Source organism: Entelurus aequoreus, linkage group LG03 (genome assembly GCF_033978785.1).
Source record: "Entelurus aequoreus isolate RoL-2023_Sb linkage group LG03, RoL_Eaeq_v1.1, whole genome shotgun sequence".
Classification (NCBI taxonomy): domain Eukaryota; kingdom Metazoa; phylum Chordata; class Actinopteri; order Syngnathiformes; family Syngnathidae; genus Entelurus; species Entelurus aequoreus.
The window spans coordinates 72,988,099-73,006,026 of NC_084733.1; the positions used below are offsets into that span (position 1 = coordinate 72,988,099).

At 39.7% G+C, this 17,928-nt stretch overlaps 1 protein-coding gene across 8 annotated transcripts in view; it reads right to left on the reverse strand.

Moving 5' to 3' along the window:
• LOC133646848 (inositol hexakisphosphate and diphosphoinositol-pentakisphosphate kinase 2-like) overlaps positions 1-17,928 on the reverse strand; it is a 62,105-nt gene that overhangs the window by 27,786 nt on the left and 16,391 nt on the right. For all 8 annotated transcript variants that reach the window (XR_009825356.1, XM_062042689.1, XM_062042685.1 and 5 more), the window contains exons 4-18: positions 15,428-15,518; positions 15,279-15,364; positions 15,039-15,193; positions 14,628-14,729; positions 14,387-14,548; positions 14,168-14,289; positions 13,532-13,633; positions 11,531-11,617; positions 11,352-11,427; positions 10,292-10,401; positions 7,375-7,460; positions 5,064-5,189; positions 658-779; positions 398-580; positions 185-326 (exon numbers count right to left, since the gene is read on the reverse strand). Coding sequence is in view for 7 of the 8 variants with exons in the window: in XM_062042689.1 (XP_061898673.1) it covers positions 185-326; positions 398-580; positions 658-779; positions 5,064-5,189; positions 7,375-7,460; positions 10,292-10,401; positions 11,352-11,427; positions 11,531-11,617; positions 13,532-13,633; positions 14,168-14,289; positions 14,387-14,548; positions 14,628-14,729; positions 15,039-15,193; positions 15,279-15,364; positions 15,428-15,518 (1,752 nt within the window). In the remaining variant the exon portion in view is untranslated. The remainder of the gene's footprint in view (positions 1-184; positions 327-397; positions 581-657; positions 780-5,063; positions 5,190-7,374; positions 7,461-10,291; positions 10,402-11,351; positions 11,428-11,530; positions 11,618-13,531; positions 13,634-14,167; positions 14,290-14,386; positions 14,549-14,627; positions 14,730-15,038; positions 15,194-15,278; positions 15,365-15,427; positions 15,519-17,928) is intronic.

The following is a 17,928-nucleotide window of genomic DNA, read 5'->3' on the forward strand; positions in this document are numbered from 1 at the left end:
CATGATAATTTTTGAGAGACGTGAAAAAAATTTGGTCTCCCAAGGGAGGGCTTGACAAAAAATTATTGAGAAGTACTGCACTAGCCAAACCTTAGTACTTGAGGTGTGAAGTGGACCCGGAGTGAGTGAACCGAAATGTACTTTCGTTTTAAATGCTCAGATGTCAGTCAGTGTTGGCCTTTACCTGAAGACTTGGGGTCCTCCAGTCGTTTCCTAATTTGGGAAGTGAGATTCTGGATAAGGGTGTACACCTTGTCACAAGTCTTGACCGGGTTCTGTATGATTTTCATGGAGTTGACTAATGATGGGCTTCCAGTTGGGGCCAGCTGTGATCCAACATAAAATAGAGATTAATTGATCACCTTCAAATCCAACAACAAGGAGGACAGCAAATCACCTTCTGATAGTCGTCCTGGGAGAACTCCATGTCTTTCTGCATGATCTCATGCAGACGGGCCTTCACTTTCTGCTGACAGTCAGTCAGTGAGTCGCTATCACTGTCCAGCAGTCCATTCATGTTGGCGCTCTTCACCATCTGCACCAGAATGGGAGTCAGCTCGCCCTCCAGTGCGAGAAGGCCCTGCAGGGACACAATCACCGGGTGGCGTTCAGCTGTCGCTTTTATAGAGGTGCGATTCGTGCGTCACGTTCAATGACCTTGGCGAAAGCCGCTGCCGTCATCTGCACCCGGCCTTCATCGGAGGCATATATCTTCAGGTCGTGGCGGTAAGTGCTGTGCAGGCGGAGGAGGCCGCAGCCGGGGAAGCCAGCGTAGTCGCCTGAAGTTAAACGTCACACAATGCAATGAAGTAAAAAACCAAGACATGACAACAACATGAGAAGGTGCTGCATCACTTTCACTTCAAGTGCCTTGGTTAGAATGCTTGCTGAAAAAGCACATGTTTACGATGAAGTGGAAATGAGCGAATACAAACACCGAAATTAGAGAAGCCAGCACATGTGGATTATGAACAACTTCACATGACCTGCTCAAGTCAAGCAATTATAACATTTGAGCAAAACAAACAGGACTTACAAACTAATTGTCCATAAGTCATTGCCCATTTGTCTAATGTAAGGGTGTCCAAAGTACGGGCCACGGTTAGTTTTTTGATAGCCCGCGGTACATTGTAGAAATACAATTACAGTAGAACCTTGATTTAGGAACCCCTCTGTTTGCCAACTGTTTGTTTTACGGACTTTTAGATCGTACCATACAGTACATGCTTTCGTGTGTGAATCATGTCTCTGTGTACGAATGCTTCATTTATTAATTATGTGACCTGCTGGCAACCATTTTATTTTATTGAAGGCTTTGTACAAACTGTAAGTTTTTAACTGAGACGAGAACTGACTTTTCTGGATATAGATGCTGAAGCGGACTTAGTTCTCAGCGAAAGACTACTACCTCTTCTTCAGCGGCAAACACACACACGGCCCCTCCCCTCCGCCCCCTCTCTTCTTCTAATTTGTCTGCTTCTTTCGCTCCTCTTGTAAGCTGCTCCTTTGCCGATGTTAATGTACTTAAGTGGATTTTACTTTTTAAAATGTTAATTATAAGGGCAATATGGTTGTTTAAGGTAAGGATTTTTGTGATTCCTGATCATTTGTGAGGCCACCAAAGTGACTTCTGTGTGTCTGTGTGCATGTTGGCAGCACAGTTGTTGTTGTTTTGGCTCGTTATTAAATAGATAGTTGATTCATCACCCCTTGTTATGTTTGTTAGCTATACAGTCGTGTCCTGGGCATGACGTTAAAGTGCATCCGGCAGTGGAGGCTCCTCTATGGGATCTTGGGGCACTAGGAGGTTAACCCCTTTACTACTGTTACCCCAGGTGGCCCTTGGCAAAGGCCTAGTACCTGACTGCCCCCTAGCCAGGGATACGGCGAAGACCTCAACGACGGAGCAGGCGGAAGACGGTAGATTTAAGAACTACCACAACGGCTGCGATGGCGGAAGAAGGCTGCAGCAGAAAAGGGTCCCCAGTCGTCTTGGACTCCATGCCACTGGACCCTGACCCGATTCTGTCAAGGATCGTGTGGTGACTGTCTGTGCACTAGTCTCCCCACGTAAAACAAAGTCACGCACAGGCATCCTCCATAAAGGGATACAACCCTACCAGGAGGATCGTCATACTCGTTCGAGTGACCGATAAGCTATACAGTACTGTATAGCCCTTTTTATTGTGTTCAAAGTGTACAAATCTTAACTAAAATGGCTGGAACCCATTATTCATATTTACAGTGTTTCTAATAGAGAAATTTGTTTTACGATATGAACTTTTTGATTTACAAACCCTGTTGAAGAACCAAATAAGTTCGTAAATCAGGGTTCTACTATATGGTATCAATAACCTAGGGGGCGCCAAAAATTAAAACAGCTTGGGGTGTCCATATTTTTTCGCATGACGTGTACGAAGTAATTCTATTACAGCAGTGGGAAGTACCGTAAATTCCAGACTATAAACCGCTACTTTTTTCCTACTGTTTTCACCCTGCGGCTAATAAGACGGTGCAGCTAATTTATGGATTTTTCTGCGCTGACGGCCATAATGCAAATAGTAAAAAAACAAAAAAACAAGCAAAGACACTGAATAGGTGTGTTATTGTTTGTGCTATGGCGCCATCTTTTGGACGAGTTCGCTCACTGCAGGTGCGGCAGTCCTTCATTACCCTTCTGTTTAGACTGAGCTTTCAACCAAAAGTACAAGTGCCAAGTGCCATTCCGTATTCTACCCGTCTATAGCGTTTCTACTTGTATGGATTCTTCATTCATCACTCCTAACAACTTTGTAAATTTTAGTAAAACAATTCTTACTCACTAAACCGTCCCATGTGTGATTTCTGTAGGAGTGTTTTCATGCTTATTTGTACGTGCTATCGTAATGTAATCAAGCTAGCATTGTTAGCATTTGCTAATATGCCAACACGTTTACGAGTGCCTTTGTTATTGTTATTACCTGACAATAGCATATTGTTTTATTTTTGTAAATCCACCAAGCGTCACCATGGAATTATTGAGTGTGTTTAGCTGATAAGAGAGCGAGCTTCTGCAGCTAGTGGATCCATGATGTTGACTTTTGTTATGTCTGATCAGCCGTTTTACTGCCGTGTTACAGACACCATTTGGAAACAATTAAGGTAGTTACATAAACATTTACAAAATCTTTCTGTGTAAAGTAGAGGTGCAACGATTTTGAGGTGCATTGGTGCAATTAGTGTGAGATAATCAGCTGCAATTAAGTAAAACAACAACCTCGCTCACAGCAACAACAATCCACAGCAATCTCTAGGTGAAATGAAGTCAAAATCATGACAGGAAACCTATTAGTGGACAGACGATGAGTGAGGAAGGAGGAAGGGCAATTCAACCTGGGATCACCCTTACCAAACTCAATAGGGGACTCGCAGCCAAGGGCCTGCTGGCTACCGGCTAGTAGTTTACACAACGCAAACAGACCAGTGTGGAAAAGAAGAGCAGAGTTAATAGGCAACACTTGTCGGGAAGAAGAGAAGAAGGGGGGAAGAAGGGGGGAAGAAGGCGGACAGACAAGGACAAGATTGTGTTGCCTTTGTGTGTTTGGCATGCACTGAGGGACAAGCAGTAGAAAATGGATGGATGATACGCAAAGTTACACGGTAGAGAGAAACTATAAATGGAAAACATAAAGAAGGAATAAAAAAAAGTGAAGCGTGGAAACTAAATGTTAACCGGGCATGCCTGATAGTGGTTTCCCCTACATGTAATTGATCGTGGCGCATAGCCAGAGCAAAATAAAAGCTGCCGCACCTTAAATATGAGGGTTTTTTTTAATGTTAAATCAAATTTAAGTAATATAATGTATGAATGGATATGTAGTCTATTATTTACGCACTATTGACTGAAAACTAGGCCACCAAAAAAATACTTGGATCGCCGAAACAGGATGTTATGATGAGTGATGATGAGGCAAGACGATTGTCTGGAGCGAAGGCATCATATCAGCGATGTAGATGTACTTTAATATACCTGGGATATATCCGCGGACAACGATCTACAAAATGTGAAAATATTAATAAGACAGTGGCGCTCTTTCAAAAAGAGAAAATACAGTTGCAGCAGCAGCGCCAAGCAAGTGTGACGTCAGGCTTACTGCAGCTTTCGCTGTTCATCACAGACATCGAGCGACAGAAGAGTTTTTAAACACGAGTACAGTCCACAACAATACCGGAAAAAGATGCTAGATTTGTTGCTTGTCGTTTTTAATAAAGAAAAGGTCACTAAAAGGGATTGGGGAAGTTTACAGAAACTTGAAAAATTCTCAAAGTGCAGGCTTTGTTACATTGTGCGCTAAGTAGCAGCAATTAAAAAAAGAGCAAAACGATATTATATAACAAAAAACTAATTAATAATAACACAGATTTGTTTTTTTATTGTACGTATAGCATTTTTTTAACTTAAAAAAAAAAAATGCATCAGCACCAATCATGCAGATTATATGATGACACCTCATTGACACCCCACCGCCACAGGTATACTGGCAATCTGGAGGAAACCCTAAGGGACCTTTTACAAAAAATATTTGCTCTGTGATTGAAGGACACTTTTGACACGCACATTTGATCACTGATCTACACTTTACCAAAACCTGCACCAAAATGACAAATTTTATGTATTTTTTTTAATACTTAGGAAGTTTTTGAAAGCTATCACTGACGCGAATATAAGGCGATCCCGCTTTTTAATTTTTTTTAAACTTTTTTTATATACTGTATATCCTGGAGTGTAAATGTTTTTTTATTATTGATCTTGAAAACTTAGGAAAAACATATAGTATATAAATATACTGTATGCTATACAGTTTTCTGTTCAACTTCCCCCACCAAGGCCCTTAAAATCGGGTTTATCATTTCAAAAACAGAGTCCAAAGTCTTTAAAATAAATTAAAAACAGTCTTTTAACCCATCTTTGTGTGATAGCTAATATTGTTGAATTACTAAAGAGGTGCCAAAAAGTAATACTTTACAGATTGGTACAAGAAAATAGTGAGTACTTTTATGTAAAGATTGAGTGTGTGTTGTACCTTGACCTCCAGGGTACATGCAGCGAAAGGCCCGGCCTAGCTCCTCAGCCTGAACCCGGCCAGCGGGCGTAAGCTCACCGCCCCACTTTAGGACCAGCAGCAGGGACGGACCCTCCCTCTTACAGTCTGAACAACAAACAAACATTCACAAGTTTCCATTTTTGCCTCATTTTTGTTTACACTAAATAATGAAATATTTGCTGACATTGCGTATGTGATGTGTACACTTTGCAATTAACAGTAAAGTTGACAAAACCTCAGAAAAAGGTTCTAGCTAGCTTATGCGTGGACTCGCTTAGAAAACCTTGTAAAGTTTTGCAGTGCCTTACCTCTGTGCTTCACTTTACTGTGCATGTCAGATGCAATATAAACAAACATGCCAGAAAATGTCTATAAATATAAAATGTACAAATGTTTTCTTGTCAGAGGGCGTAGATTTAATCCCCTCATGTTAAAATGATTTCTTTAATACTGTACGCGGGATTTATTGCTCCCGTTTCCATTTAACTAATCCAAATTATTTGTTTTTTAACCCAAATAACAGACATTCTCTGGGCACATCATTCATGGGCCTACCTGCACAATCTAACTGAAAAAGCTCGAAACAGCTCTCAAAAAGACGCAAACACAATCACATTAAAAAAAAGTTTTTTTTATCAATTACAGTGGAACCTCGATTTACAAATTTAATTAGTTCCTGAACAGGGTTTGTAAATAGAAAAGTTTGCATAGTGATGGAAATTTCTCCATAAGAAACAATGTCAATATGAATAATAGGTTCCAGACTCGACAAAAGTCCATATTTTAGTGAAGCTTTGTACACTTTGAACACAATATAAAGTGTTATACAGTACTGTACATTAAACAAACATAACAAGGGGATGATGGATCAACTATCTCTTTATTAAACAAGCCAAAACAACAACAACAAGCGTACGCCTCTGTACGGAGTGGTACACGGACGTAGGGAGAAGTACAGAGCAGTTGCGTCTCCCAGTCATACTTGCCAAAGCTCCCGATTTTCCCGGGAGACTCCCAAATTTCAGAGCCCCTCCCGAATTTCAGTGCCCCTCCCGAAAATCTTCCGGGGCAACCATTCTCCCGAATTTCTCCCGATTTACACCCAGACAACAATATTGGGGGTGTGCCTTAAAGGCACTGCATTTGCGTGCCGGCCCAATCACATAATATTTACGGCTTTTCACATACACAAGGGAATGCAATGCATACTTGGTCAACAGCCATACAGGTCATACTGAGGGTGACCGTATAAACAACTTTAACACTGTTACAAATATGCGCCACACTGTGAACCCACACCAAATAAGAATGACAAACACATTTCGGGAGAACATCCGCACGGTAACACAACATAAACACAACAGAACAAATACCCAGAACCCCTTGCAGCACTAACTCTTCCGGGAAGCTACAATATACACCCCCCGCTATTCCCCCCCAACTCAACCCCGCCCACCTCAACCTCCTCATGCTCTCTCAGGGAGAGCATGTCCTAAATTCCAAGCTGCTGTTCTGAGGCATGTTAAAAAAATAATGCACTTTGTGACTTCAATAATAAATATGGCAGTGCCATGTTGGCATTTTTTTCATAACTTGAGTTGATTTATTTTGGAAAACCTTGTTACATTGTTTAATGCATCCAGCGGGGCATCACAACAAAATTAGGCATAATAATGTGTTAATTCCACCACTGTATATATATCGGTATCGGTTGATATCGGAATCTGTAATTAAGAGTTGGACAATATCGGAATATCGGATATCGGCAAAAAAGCCATTATCGGACATCTCTAGTCGTTTGTCTTTTTGAAGCAAAATGGGAAAAACCTTGTCAAAAGTGGAAAAAACAGACAAAAGGCACGAGAAGTGACTCGGAGTGTCCTGGGCTGCAAGTGTCGTGGAGGGTTCCATCACCTCCCCAAAAATGCTGACTGAATAAAGTGTTTGTACACCGAAACATGGTTCGCACACTGAGGTATATTTGGCTCAATCTAAAAGCTTGTAAATTGAAAAGTTGGCAAATAGAGGGGTTCGTAAATTGAGGTTCCACTGTATTTATTTTCTGAGGGCAGAATTCAGGGTGTTTCCACTCAAAATCAGAGAGTACCAGGTTTCTTTGTGGCAAGTTATGAATTAAAAGTACCTTTATTTGTACACATGCGCACAACTGGTAAAAAGGTTTGTATTAGAATGAAGGGCACAATTTGAAGAAAACAATCATCTGAAAAGCATTGGCGTCGTACATAAAACATAAATCGATAATTCTTTGCATTAAAATGTTGCAGGTTACCTTCCTCCTCGCTGGAGGCTTTGGGTTGTCCATTACGTAAGTATGTCAACTGGACTTTCCTGTTGATACCTGAGAAGTGACCGTACCTAGTGGGAACAAACACACACACATGCGCACATCCACATACACAAGCAGAGAGAGGCAGGCAACAGACCATATGATATGCACATACAACAGACAAACATACACAATAAATGTAGTTAAAACTAATCTGATTGGATTTAATACAACAAGAAGCATTCCAGTCACATTAAATAGTGCACAACTTCACCAGCATTGTAGTGTAATGTATCACATAATGTAGTGTATAATATAGAACAGTATAGTATATAATGTTGTCTTGGGCTAAGGATTTTGTTGTAAAGTCTGATTCACTAGGTTTTGCTCATAATGTCTGATGCCCAAATTTTTTGTGAAGACCAAGTCTAACAAATAAACGGATCTCATTTGCGATTTTTTCAACCTAAAAAACTCAGGTAAACAAAATAATCACGGTAGTGATTGGATAGTTTAGTGAGGTCCTCGGATCGTCCCCGCTGGGGGTGGCTTCGGCTTTGGCAAAGTGACAAGGTAAACCTGTGGAAGGATTATTATTAACTTTGCCAGAGGCCAGCAGTGAGGGAGGCCCCCTGCCCAAGCAAGCTGGTCAAAGCTACATCTCAAGACCAAGGCGGGTGTAATTTCCGGCAAATTCCAATAGGGTCTCGGGCATGGCAAGCTGACACATCACAATGGGCCCCGTGTCCCTCAATGTACAAAGACTCGACTGCGATGTTTATAGTTTTCCGAATTTAATCGTCGAATAGTCAACTATTCTGAGTCACCCCCATTGTGAGTGTAGTGTGTTGTAATGGTCTTTGAAGTGTAGCGCAGTACTAGGTTGTATTGTGATGCTGACCTGTCAACCTTGAAGAAATGGAATGACTACAACCCCCCGGACACCACCTTTGACGTAAAAGGGGTCCAAACTTTATCCAGCAAGAGTTGCATGCATAAAAAATAAAGAACGCGGGGGTTCACTTTCATAATTATATCTGTTTTTTTAATTTCGCGAAAAGGCTAAAGAAAACATTATATATATTCAAACACAGAGTTTTGTGTTATTATTAGTAATTACTCTGGATGGGTACCATTCACATTTGAACGGATACAATACCGATTCCCTGTATCTGGTAATTGACACCGGTACTTAACAGTACCATTTTTCGGTACTTTTGTGTGTGTTAATAAATGTTAATTGTTTGATAATAACATTTTATTTTTTATGGTAACATTTAAAAAATAGCTGATCATGATAACTGTGCTGTCCAATTGTTATGTCTTATTTATTTTTACATTTGAGTCTAATTTGCAATACAGTTGCAATTTCGAGTACTGTATATCAGTGGTCCCCAACCACCGGGCCGCGGCCGGACCGATTGGTACCGGGCCGCACAAGAAATTTAAAAAAAATTAAATCAACATAAAAAACACAATATATACATTATTTATCAACATAGATCAATACAGTCTGCAGGGATACAGTCCGGAAGCACACATGATTGTATTTCTTTATGTAAAAAATTTTTTTTTAATAAATACAAATTGCAACATTACTTAAAGGGGAACTACACTTTTATTTAGAATTTTACCATCATTCAAAATCATTATAAAAGACAAGAAGATAGATATATTTTTGTATGCATTTTAACTCAAAACATAAATAAAAGTCAGTTGAACCGTTAAGGAACCGAATTGTAAGCAGAATCAAAAGTGGAATCGTAACTAGTAAAATCTTATGAATTCCCATCCCTAGGCACCACACGATTCAATTTTTGGGGATTCAGAATCGATTCTCGATCCAAAACCATACTTTTTTATTAACATTGGATGCCAGTTCTAAGATTAACTGCATTCCGCCATAAAATAGATACATTTATTTATTACTTAAAAGAAAACTGGGTGTGTTTAATAAAATTCTACCCAAAAATGTAATGAAGCAAGTCTGTACAGCAAATATGGCATCTACATCAAGAATATGATTGGTCTGAATGGCTGGACAGGACAGATTGAAAAAAAAATAAAAAATAAAAAAGAAGATGGATTTTTGATTGTTTTTAATTGATTAAGAATCGTAACAAATAAGAATCACGGTTATTCTGAAAATCTTTTTTTTTTTTTTTTGACACCCCCACTTAATATGGTAAAATAATGTACGGTATGCGGATACAAATCCGTGTACTAATAAACTGCATTTGAAACATGTAAGTGCTTTCTATGTTAGGTGTGCACATGACACTGAAGTAAGTGTGTGTATCGCCAACCTCGCTTGTACAGTAAACCTTTACGCAATGCGTCATTACCTTGATTATCTTCTGCACATTTAGACCATCCATATTTTGCCAAGTTGATAATGATGCCAAAGCTGCTGTTTGACTAGACTAAATATGACATTTTAGCAGATTTAGAGTTGTACGTGATGAGGACCACATGCACTGCACACGACTGATTTTACACACATCAACGTGTGCCACTGGGTTTGTGTGTGTGTCGTGTTAAAAGAAGATGAATGGCTGTTAATGGAGGTGATGCAAAGTATTAAAGAAGAAGTTCAGAGTGCACTTCTGGAAGAGAACGATGTTCAAAGAGGAGCTGGGGAACATCAGAGGGAGCATGCAGGCAGTTTCCTAATATTGTGCACGCTAAAAGTGGGCTAAAGAATGAAAACGGAAATGATGCGTACTGAGTGTCAATCAAGCTGGATTCCCTTGTGGAGAGAGAGAAAGAGGAATGGGAGGGCAGGCAGAGGAAGGAAGAGAAGATGGTTAGAGACAAATAAAGATGGAAGATGGAGAACAATGGATGGACCTGAGTGATTGGATGACGGCACGTATGAGTAAGGTGTGTGCGTGTTTGTAGGAGAGGCGGGGCTTCTCACATTTCCAAGACGGTTTTAAGTTGCTCCAGTTTGGACTTCTTCTCCTCAATCTCGCAGTCGTTGTGTTGGCCGAGTTCAAGCAGCAGCAGGCGAGCGATATCCAGCACCTCCTGGAAAGTTACAATATTATCTCAATAAGCGGTCACACTTTTCGGTTTGGTCCTCCAGTACGGACCAAAAATTATCAAAAACAAACAAACAAAAAAACCTCGGTGCGCACTTTAGTGCCGTTGGTCAAGCATTCACCTAATATTTTTGTCACGAAACCAAAGGCTGCAGAGTAAAAACATACGTATGTACGTACACAAGGTAAGGACGTGATTGGACAAAAATGTGATGGTAACCATAGAACCAGAATGGACACTGTCAGTTACGAGAACAAATTTATTTCATCATTAATAAGTATACACAAAGACGTACAATTCCAGCAGTACATATAAAACGCCATGAGGTGATGGTATTACTCTGTAAAAGCTTTCAAGGTTCCTCCCCAGCACGTCTTCAAAAGTGAGTAATTTTATATTATTTTAATAGTATTATACAGCGGTTAAATTCTCTGTATACTTGGTATTAGAACTAAATGGTATTTAAAACATTTTGTGTACAGTTGGTAAATACTTTAGGAGGGCCACAGTTTGACCCTGGAACAGAATATTTATATTTTCCATTATTTCCTATGGGAATATTTGCTTTGAAATGAAAACAGTTTACACACTATTAGAACTACTACTACATCCTCTGTCTTGTGTCAAGGTAACAAACATATCAGAAGAAATATTTTATTTTAATTTTATTATGTAGTGGTTAACTTCTCTTTATACTTCAATGATAGTTAATTATGTGAAATACAACATTGTCTGCACAGTTAGGTAACGTTTTAGGATGTACATAGTTTGGCCCTTGAACAAAATTTTTATTATTTCCTACGGGAACATTTGCTTTGAAATTTGACCACCATGGAATTCAATCAGGGTCAATATTTTGCCTCTCGAATGTATCTAAATATGGCAAGCACAGCATTAGAAACAGCTGTCAAGTGAGGACGTGAGGTGCGGCCTACCTGCAGCTGTTTTGGTTTTTTCAGCTTGAGCTTTCCTGACTTATAACCTCCAAACTTCTCAAACAGCTCAAAGAATCTGTGTGACACAACAAAAACAACCCAGTGGATGGACAAATTGCATACGGGCAGCTTTCTGTTTACTGTAGATGTAAACAATATTGAAACCATCAAATACATACAGAGGATGTCGGACCTCCATTTTCATTTTTTGCTTTGGTGTCCGGTCTCCATGGCGAATGATGGCGATAACGCAGCGCAGTTCCATCCTACATTATCAGGAAATGAGATTAAACGAGGCAGAATAACTTGGTTAAATTTGTAATTTTACATCAAAGAACTTACAGACATCACCGTGTGTGTGTAGCTTATGTGCTTACTGCTTTTCTTGAGCCAAGAACATGGTCAGAAGATATTATGAACAAGCAGTATATTAACAGAGAAATCTAAATTGAGCTCAAGAATTTGATGGGGGAAAAAGTTGTGATGTTGCGGAAAGTCATATGCTGCTGTGTGTTTAATTCTTATTTTAGATAGTGTACAATGTGTAGTATGTGCAATACACATACACCGTGTAAGCCCTTTGATGCACTTGTGATTAAGAGCTATTATTTAATTGATTGACGGATTGATGTACTGTACATGTATACATGAACATGTACTGCATGTAACCTATATATTTCAAGATAAACTATCAGGAGATAATTAAATAGGGAGAAATATTCCAAATACAGTGTTTTATGTCCAATATTTTGAAATATACATATTATATCCATCCATCCACCCATTATCTATCGCTTGTCTCTTTCGGGGTAGCGGACATACAAAAAATCATCTAAAAAGGTTTAACAGAAAATTACTATAGGTCATAAATTAAAGTGTCCTACTTTTAAAAAACTTATATTTTTTGCTAAAAGAAAGAGTGAATAAAATAAAATACAAAATATAATAAAAAAATTTAAATATTGTGACTCCGGAATGTATGGCAAAATTGACAATAAAGAATCTTTGAGGTACACAAAATTCAATCTTCAATATTTTTTCCAAAAATCCCTATATAAATTGTGTGTATATATATATATATATATATATATATATTGCATATGTTCATGAGTGAGCTTAAACAGGAAGATGAACATTGCCCTAAGTGTGTGTGTATATATATATATATATATATATATATATATATATATATATATATATATATATATATATATATATATATATATATATATATATATATATATATATAAAATTAATTAATGCTAACTTTGTGCAATGTGTAATAATATTAGCACTTTAATTACCCAGGCCAATGGCAATGTTCATCTTCCTGAACATATGCAATAAATCAGCACAATTGTACTTTAGCACTACAATCTGCCCTTTACACTTTAACTGCAGTTTAAAATGGCCTGTCTTAAGCTAATGCAGCAACCTACTATTGCTAATTTTAGATCATGTCATGTACGGTATTTTGTTGTATTGTTTATGTTGTCTAATTTTAATAGACTGTGTTGTATTTACCATTACTATTAGCCTCTAGGTACAATCTGGCACAATTCAATTTCTATGTTCATTAATGTGCATTGTCCCATGTAACAAATAAATAATTAAATTCCTGTCAAAAATATTATATACTTTTTTTCCATCCATCCATCCATTTTCTACCGCTTGTCCCTTTTGGGGTCGCGGGGGGTGCTGGAGCCTATCTCAGCTGCAATTGGGTGGAAGGTTTCCATTTATTATATTCAATCCATCCATCCATCCATCCATTTTCTACCGTTTGTCCCACTCGGGGTAGCGGCGGGTGCTGGAGCCTATCTCAGTTGCATTCGGGCGACCCCGCCTTCTGGACAAGTCGCCACCTCATCGCAGGGCCAACACAGATAAACAGACAACATTCACACACTAGGGCCAATTTAGTTTTGCCAATCAACCTATCCTCAGGTACATGTTTTTGGAGGTGGGAGGAAGCCGGAGTTCCCAGAGAGAACCCACACAGTCACTGGGAGAACATGCAAACTCCACACAGAAAGACCCCGAGCCTGGGATTGAACCCAGGACCTTCTTATTGTGAGGCACACGCACTAACCCCTGTGCGTAATCGTATCCTCAAAAAATGTGTTGAATAAATATTAAATGTGAATATTTCCCCATTATCTAAGCATGTTTCTACATACATGGTTCCTGAGGTTGTTGGCACGATGGGGATGTCTTCAGCCTCCATTGGGATGGACCAGGGAATGTGGAACTGGGGGGCTAACTCTCTCATCACCATGTTCCTGGAGAGACAAAGAAAACACAACTTTAAACTCACATGTCACTCATGCAAGACGGTTTTCAGCTGGCCACTTTAGCGCTAATCCAATTTGCACTCAACTCCTTTCTATGTTCTGCCGCCAAGAAATTAATCCAAGAACTCGTGGGATTGTTAAGCACCTGAGGAATTCTGTTAACACACATGCCGGCTCCCATTTCCAGCACAGAGCATGACCTGCCAGTCAAATTTACGAGTGTGCCTGGAAGGATAGCATGATAAATCACAAACCAGCTAAAGCCGCAAAGCTGTCAGCGGGTATCCCAACGAGCTGTCCTGACATTTGCATGAATTACAATGCGGTTGCTTGCAGGCAGAAAAACGCAGCCAAGGGTCTTTGATATAAGGCGCTGTAATGGGGTTGGGGTTTAGAAATATAAACAGATCATAATGCCACCATGGATTTGAAGTTGCTTGAATTAAGGTTTTGGGAGGACATTCCTGCCGATTGCAAGCCATTTGAACGCTTCCTCCTTCTCAGTTTATAGAAGACGCTTACCCCAGCACCTTGGCACAGTCGTCGTAGTACTTCATGGAGTTCTTGACGAAGCTGAAGCCGTTGACGTCGCAGACAAACGAGTGGCCGTTGGCCCGGAGCAGGTCGAAGCCGCACACTGTTTGCTGAAGTCGCGTGGAGTCAAAGTAGACGATAAATGGCAATAAAATCTCACTGCTACTTGGTGGAAACAAGGATATTAGATCAATGTTTATTGTTCACCTTGAAAGCCAGGCAGACCTTGCGAGCCACTAGTTTCTCCATGGCGGTCAGCATGACCGGGTATCGGATTTCTTTCCCTTCGCTGTCCCGCTCCACCTTCCCATCTAGGGCAGGTGACTTCCGGGCCTCAGCATGAGCATAATCCGGACCCACTGTGTACACCTGTGGAACAGAGTACGGCCTCTGGACCTCAAAAACCTTCAAAACTCACCAACAACACTGTACTGTATGTACTCAGTACCTTCACGTCGGTACCATCTGTAGGCATGAACTCCTCGTAGATGTAAGATCCTGTCTTCCGGACGCTGGTCTCTGGGGAGTACACACTGCTTCGACTGCCAATCTTGAAGTAGCGAGGAAGCGGACAAACAAACAAAAACCGATAAACAACTTAATTCCGTTCCACCGCACTTCCTATCATTATGTTTGAGATAGTGGTCTTATGTCTGGTAACAGTGGTCTCTTTTACACAGACTATTGCCTTCAAAACAATATGGCGGGAAGTCTGATAGTACATCTGAGGGCAAGACAAATTCAGGAGACAATATTCACCCCATCGCAAAAAAAGGTGGGAAAGTCCCAGCTTTCATAGGCTTTATGAAAAATGCAACTGAAGCACCAGGGGAAAAACAAAAACCTGAAGTTTCATTACCTTTCTAAAAAGCCTCTGGCTGCCACCACCTGCAGACGTCGGGTAGTAGATGTAGACATTGTGGTCCTCGGCGCACACTGGCTTCTCCACAAAGGGTTTGGGGAAAACCTCACCGTTCACCTCCACGTGGTCTTCCCCTTCCACCAGGTTGCACTCTGAAACGAGATTGGGCTACGGTAATATCAAGTGCGGTTATTTCATTGAACTCCGTTTTGTCTATGAAGATCGAACACAAGGGACCTTCAGGATTGTCGGGGTCTCGGTTGAGCACACCATAGCGAGGTAGGTCGATACCTTCTTCTTGGAGGATGCGGTACACTTCCCTCCTAAGACAACAATCATACAATAACAATCTTTTTCCACTAGAGTTCACCTGTTCATGTGTGTACCTGTCCTGGATGAAATACTGCATGTTGAGATCGTTGATGAGTAGTGGATTCCTGAGCTTGGCGTATTCCACGGCCTTGTCCAGAGGGAAACCTGGACAATCAGTAAATTGCATTTTCAACACATTTTCGCACCAACCACAAAAAACATTGGCATTTTTCCATGATTCTATTATGAGGATAGGAAAAGTCACATCGGCCTCAAATGACAGTGACTCACATTTTCATGACTTTGTAGTTTGTGGCTTTATGATCTCCAAATGAGCATAACCCTGTGAAAAATTACAACTCTTTACTGTCTTTTGACAGTTTTATCCACCATGAAAATAAAAGAATATTAGCAAAATTATTATTTCGGAGGTATTCAATTAATGGGTATATTTTTGGCACCAATTCCTTTAACATTTTTCAAAAGTTACCTAAATAGTTTATGGCATGGACTATTATCAATTAAATAGTCCATAAGCGTTCCGCTTATGGTTTTTATGCTTCTGATTCCGATACCGTTCATCCATGAGTGATCATGGATCATCTCCGATCATATGTATTAACTGTAATTTTTTTAAATGTATTTATGGTGGGTGCTATTGACAGTGTAACAATATCAATATAGTATTTAAATTACTACTATCTATCTACTACTCTTTTATCAGGGTTTTTAACTTTTTTGACCTCGGAGCCCAACTTATCCACTACAGAGGGGCCCTGGGCTCACTAAAATATTAACACCAAATTAGTCATTTTAATCTTAATTTTATTCGTATCCAATAATTATATCCAACCTACTTACAGTTTACAAACTTGTCAAATGATATGGGTTAATCACAAAGATGATTATTTAACACAAAAAAACTTACGCTAATGTCCTGTTGATTATATATATATGTATGTAAACAAATATTAACATTGCTGTATGTATACTTTTGACCCAGCAGATTTGGTCACATTTTCAGTAGACCCGGAATAAATTCATAAAAGAACCAAACTTCATGAATGTTTTTGTGACCAACATGTATGTGCTCCAATCACTCTATCACAAAAAAAACAAGAGTTGTATAAATTATTGGAAACTCAAGACAGCTATGACATTATGTCCTTCACAAGTGTATGTAAGCTTTTGACCACGACTGTACATATACATATATCAGGATTTCCCGCAGCGCTTTTTTGTTAAGGCGGCCGCCTTAACAACAAAGAGCCACCGCCTAAACTAACGTCTTAACAAGCTGCTACGCTTCGTTCTGCCTCTTTCTCTGCAGTACGTCTCTGCAGCACCCAGCATTGTCCCACCCACAGAACCATCTGATTGGTTACACGCGGAGCGGTAACAGCCATTCAGCAGTGCATATTCAGAGCACATGTAACAGCCAATCAGCAGTGCGTATTCAGAGCGCATGTAACAGCCAATCAGCAGTGCGTATTCAGAGCTCATGTTGTAGTCAGTGCTTCTGCGGTGGGGTGAGCAGATAGGTGTTTAGCAGGTAAGCATAAGGCAGCAGGACTCTCCCCAAATTATAATAAACACCTCCCAGTCCCCTACAACTCAACTACTAGTAACATCACTATGAGCCCGTTGACGTTCTTGAAACATAAGCGGCAGCTCAGCTCGCTCGCAGTCCTTGAGGTGAAGGCTAATTAGCTTTTAGTGTAACGTTAACTCACTGTGCGGTGTGTGTGTGCGTGCATGCATGTGTGTGTCTGTCTAAGAGAAAGACAAGCATTATTGACCTATAGTTAACAACTAGGTTATTTCACTTTACCTTTTTCTGTGTTGATTGAGCTGTGTTGAAGCAGCAAAAAAGACATTATGTTAAATGAAGAGTTTCCTGAAGCTTTCTCTGATAGTTTATATAATAATGTAACTGCATCATAAAGCCTACATGAACTCCATGGTGTTCAGGGATGAATAGTCTCTCCTATTGCTATTGTACTATTTTTTCAGCTATAGTTACATTAATCATTAGTAAAGTAGCAGCCTAGTTTTGAATGGCAGGGTCCCTGCTATCACATGTTGATAAAAAATTAACATTTACATAATAAAAATCAACTACAGGCTTCCCAATTGCTGTAATAAATTAAGCATGATGAGTTGAGCATATGTCAGCATGTGGCCCCACTTGTAACTATTTTTTTCAAACGCTTATTGCAAACGCTTACTTACAGTAAGTCATTATTTTGACTTATTAAGTCATTATTTTGACTTAGTAAGTCATTATTTTGTCATTATTTTGTCTTAGTAAATTAGTAAGTCAAAATATTGACTTACTAAGTCATAATAATGACATACTTAGTATCTCAGGTAACTAGGACTGTTTTGTGTATTGTTTTTACTTTACGGAAAAAATATTGAGATATATATAGTATATCAGCATTCAGCATATGGAGCGGAAAGCACAACCAAAAATTGTAGGCTTCCTCACGCGACGAAACCGGCCTACTTCACCACAGTCTGTAGTCTATTGCACCCCCAGCCTGTGGTGGCAGCGATGAGATGGAGACGTGAT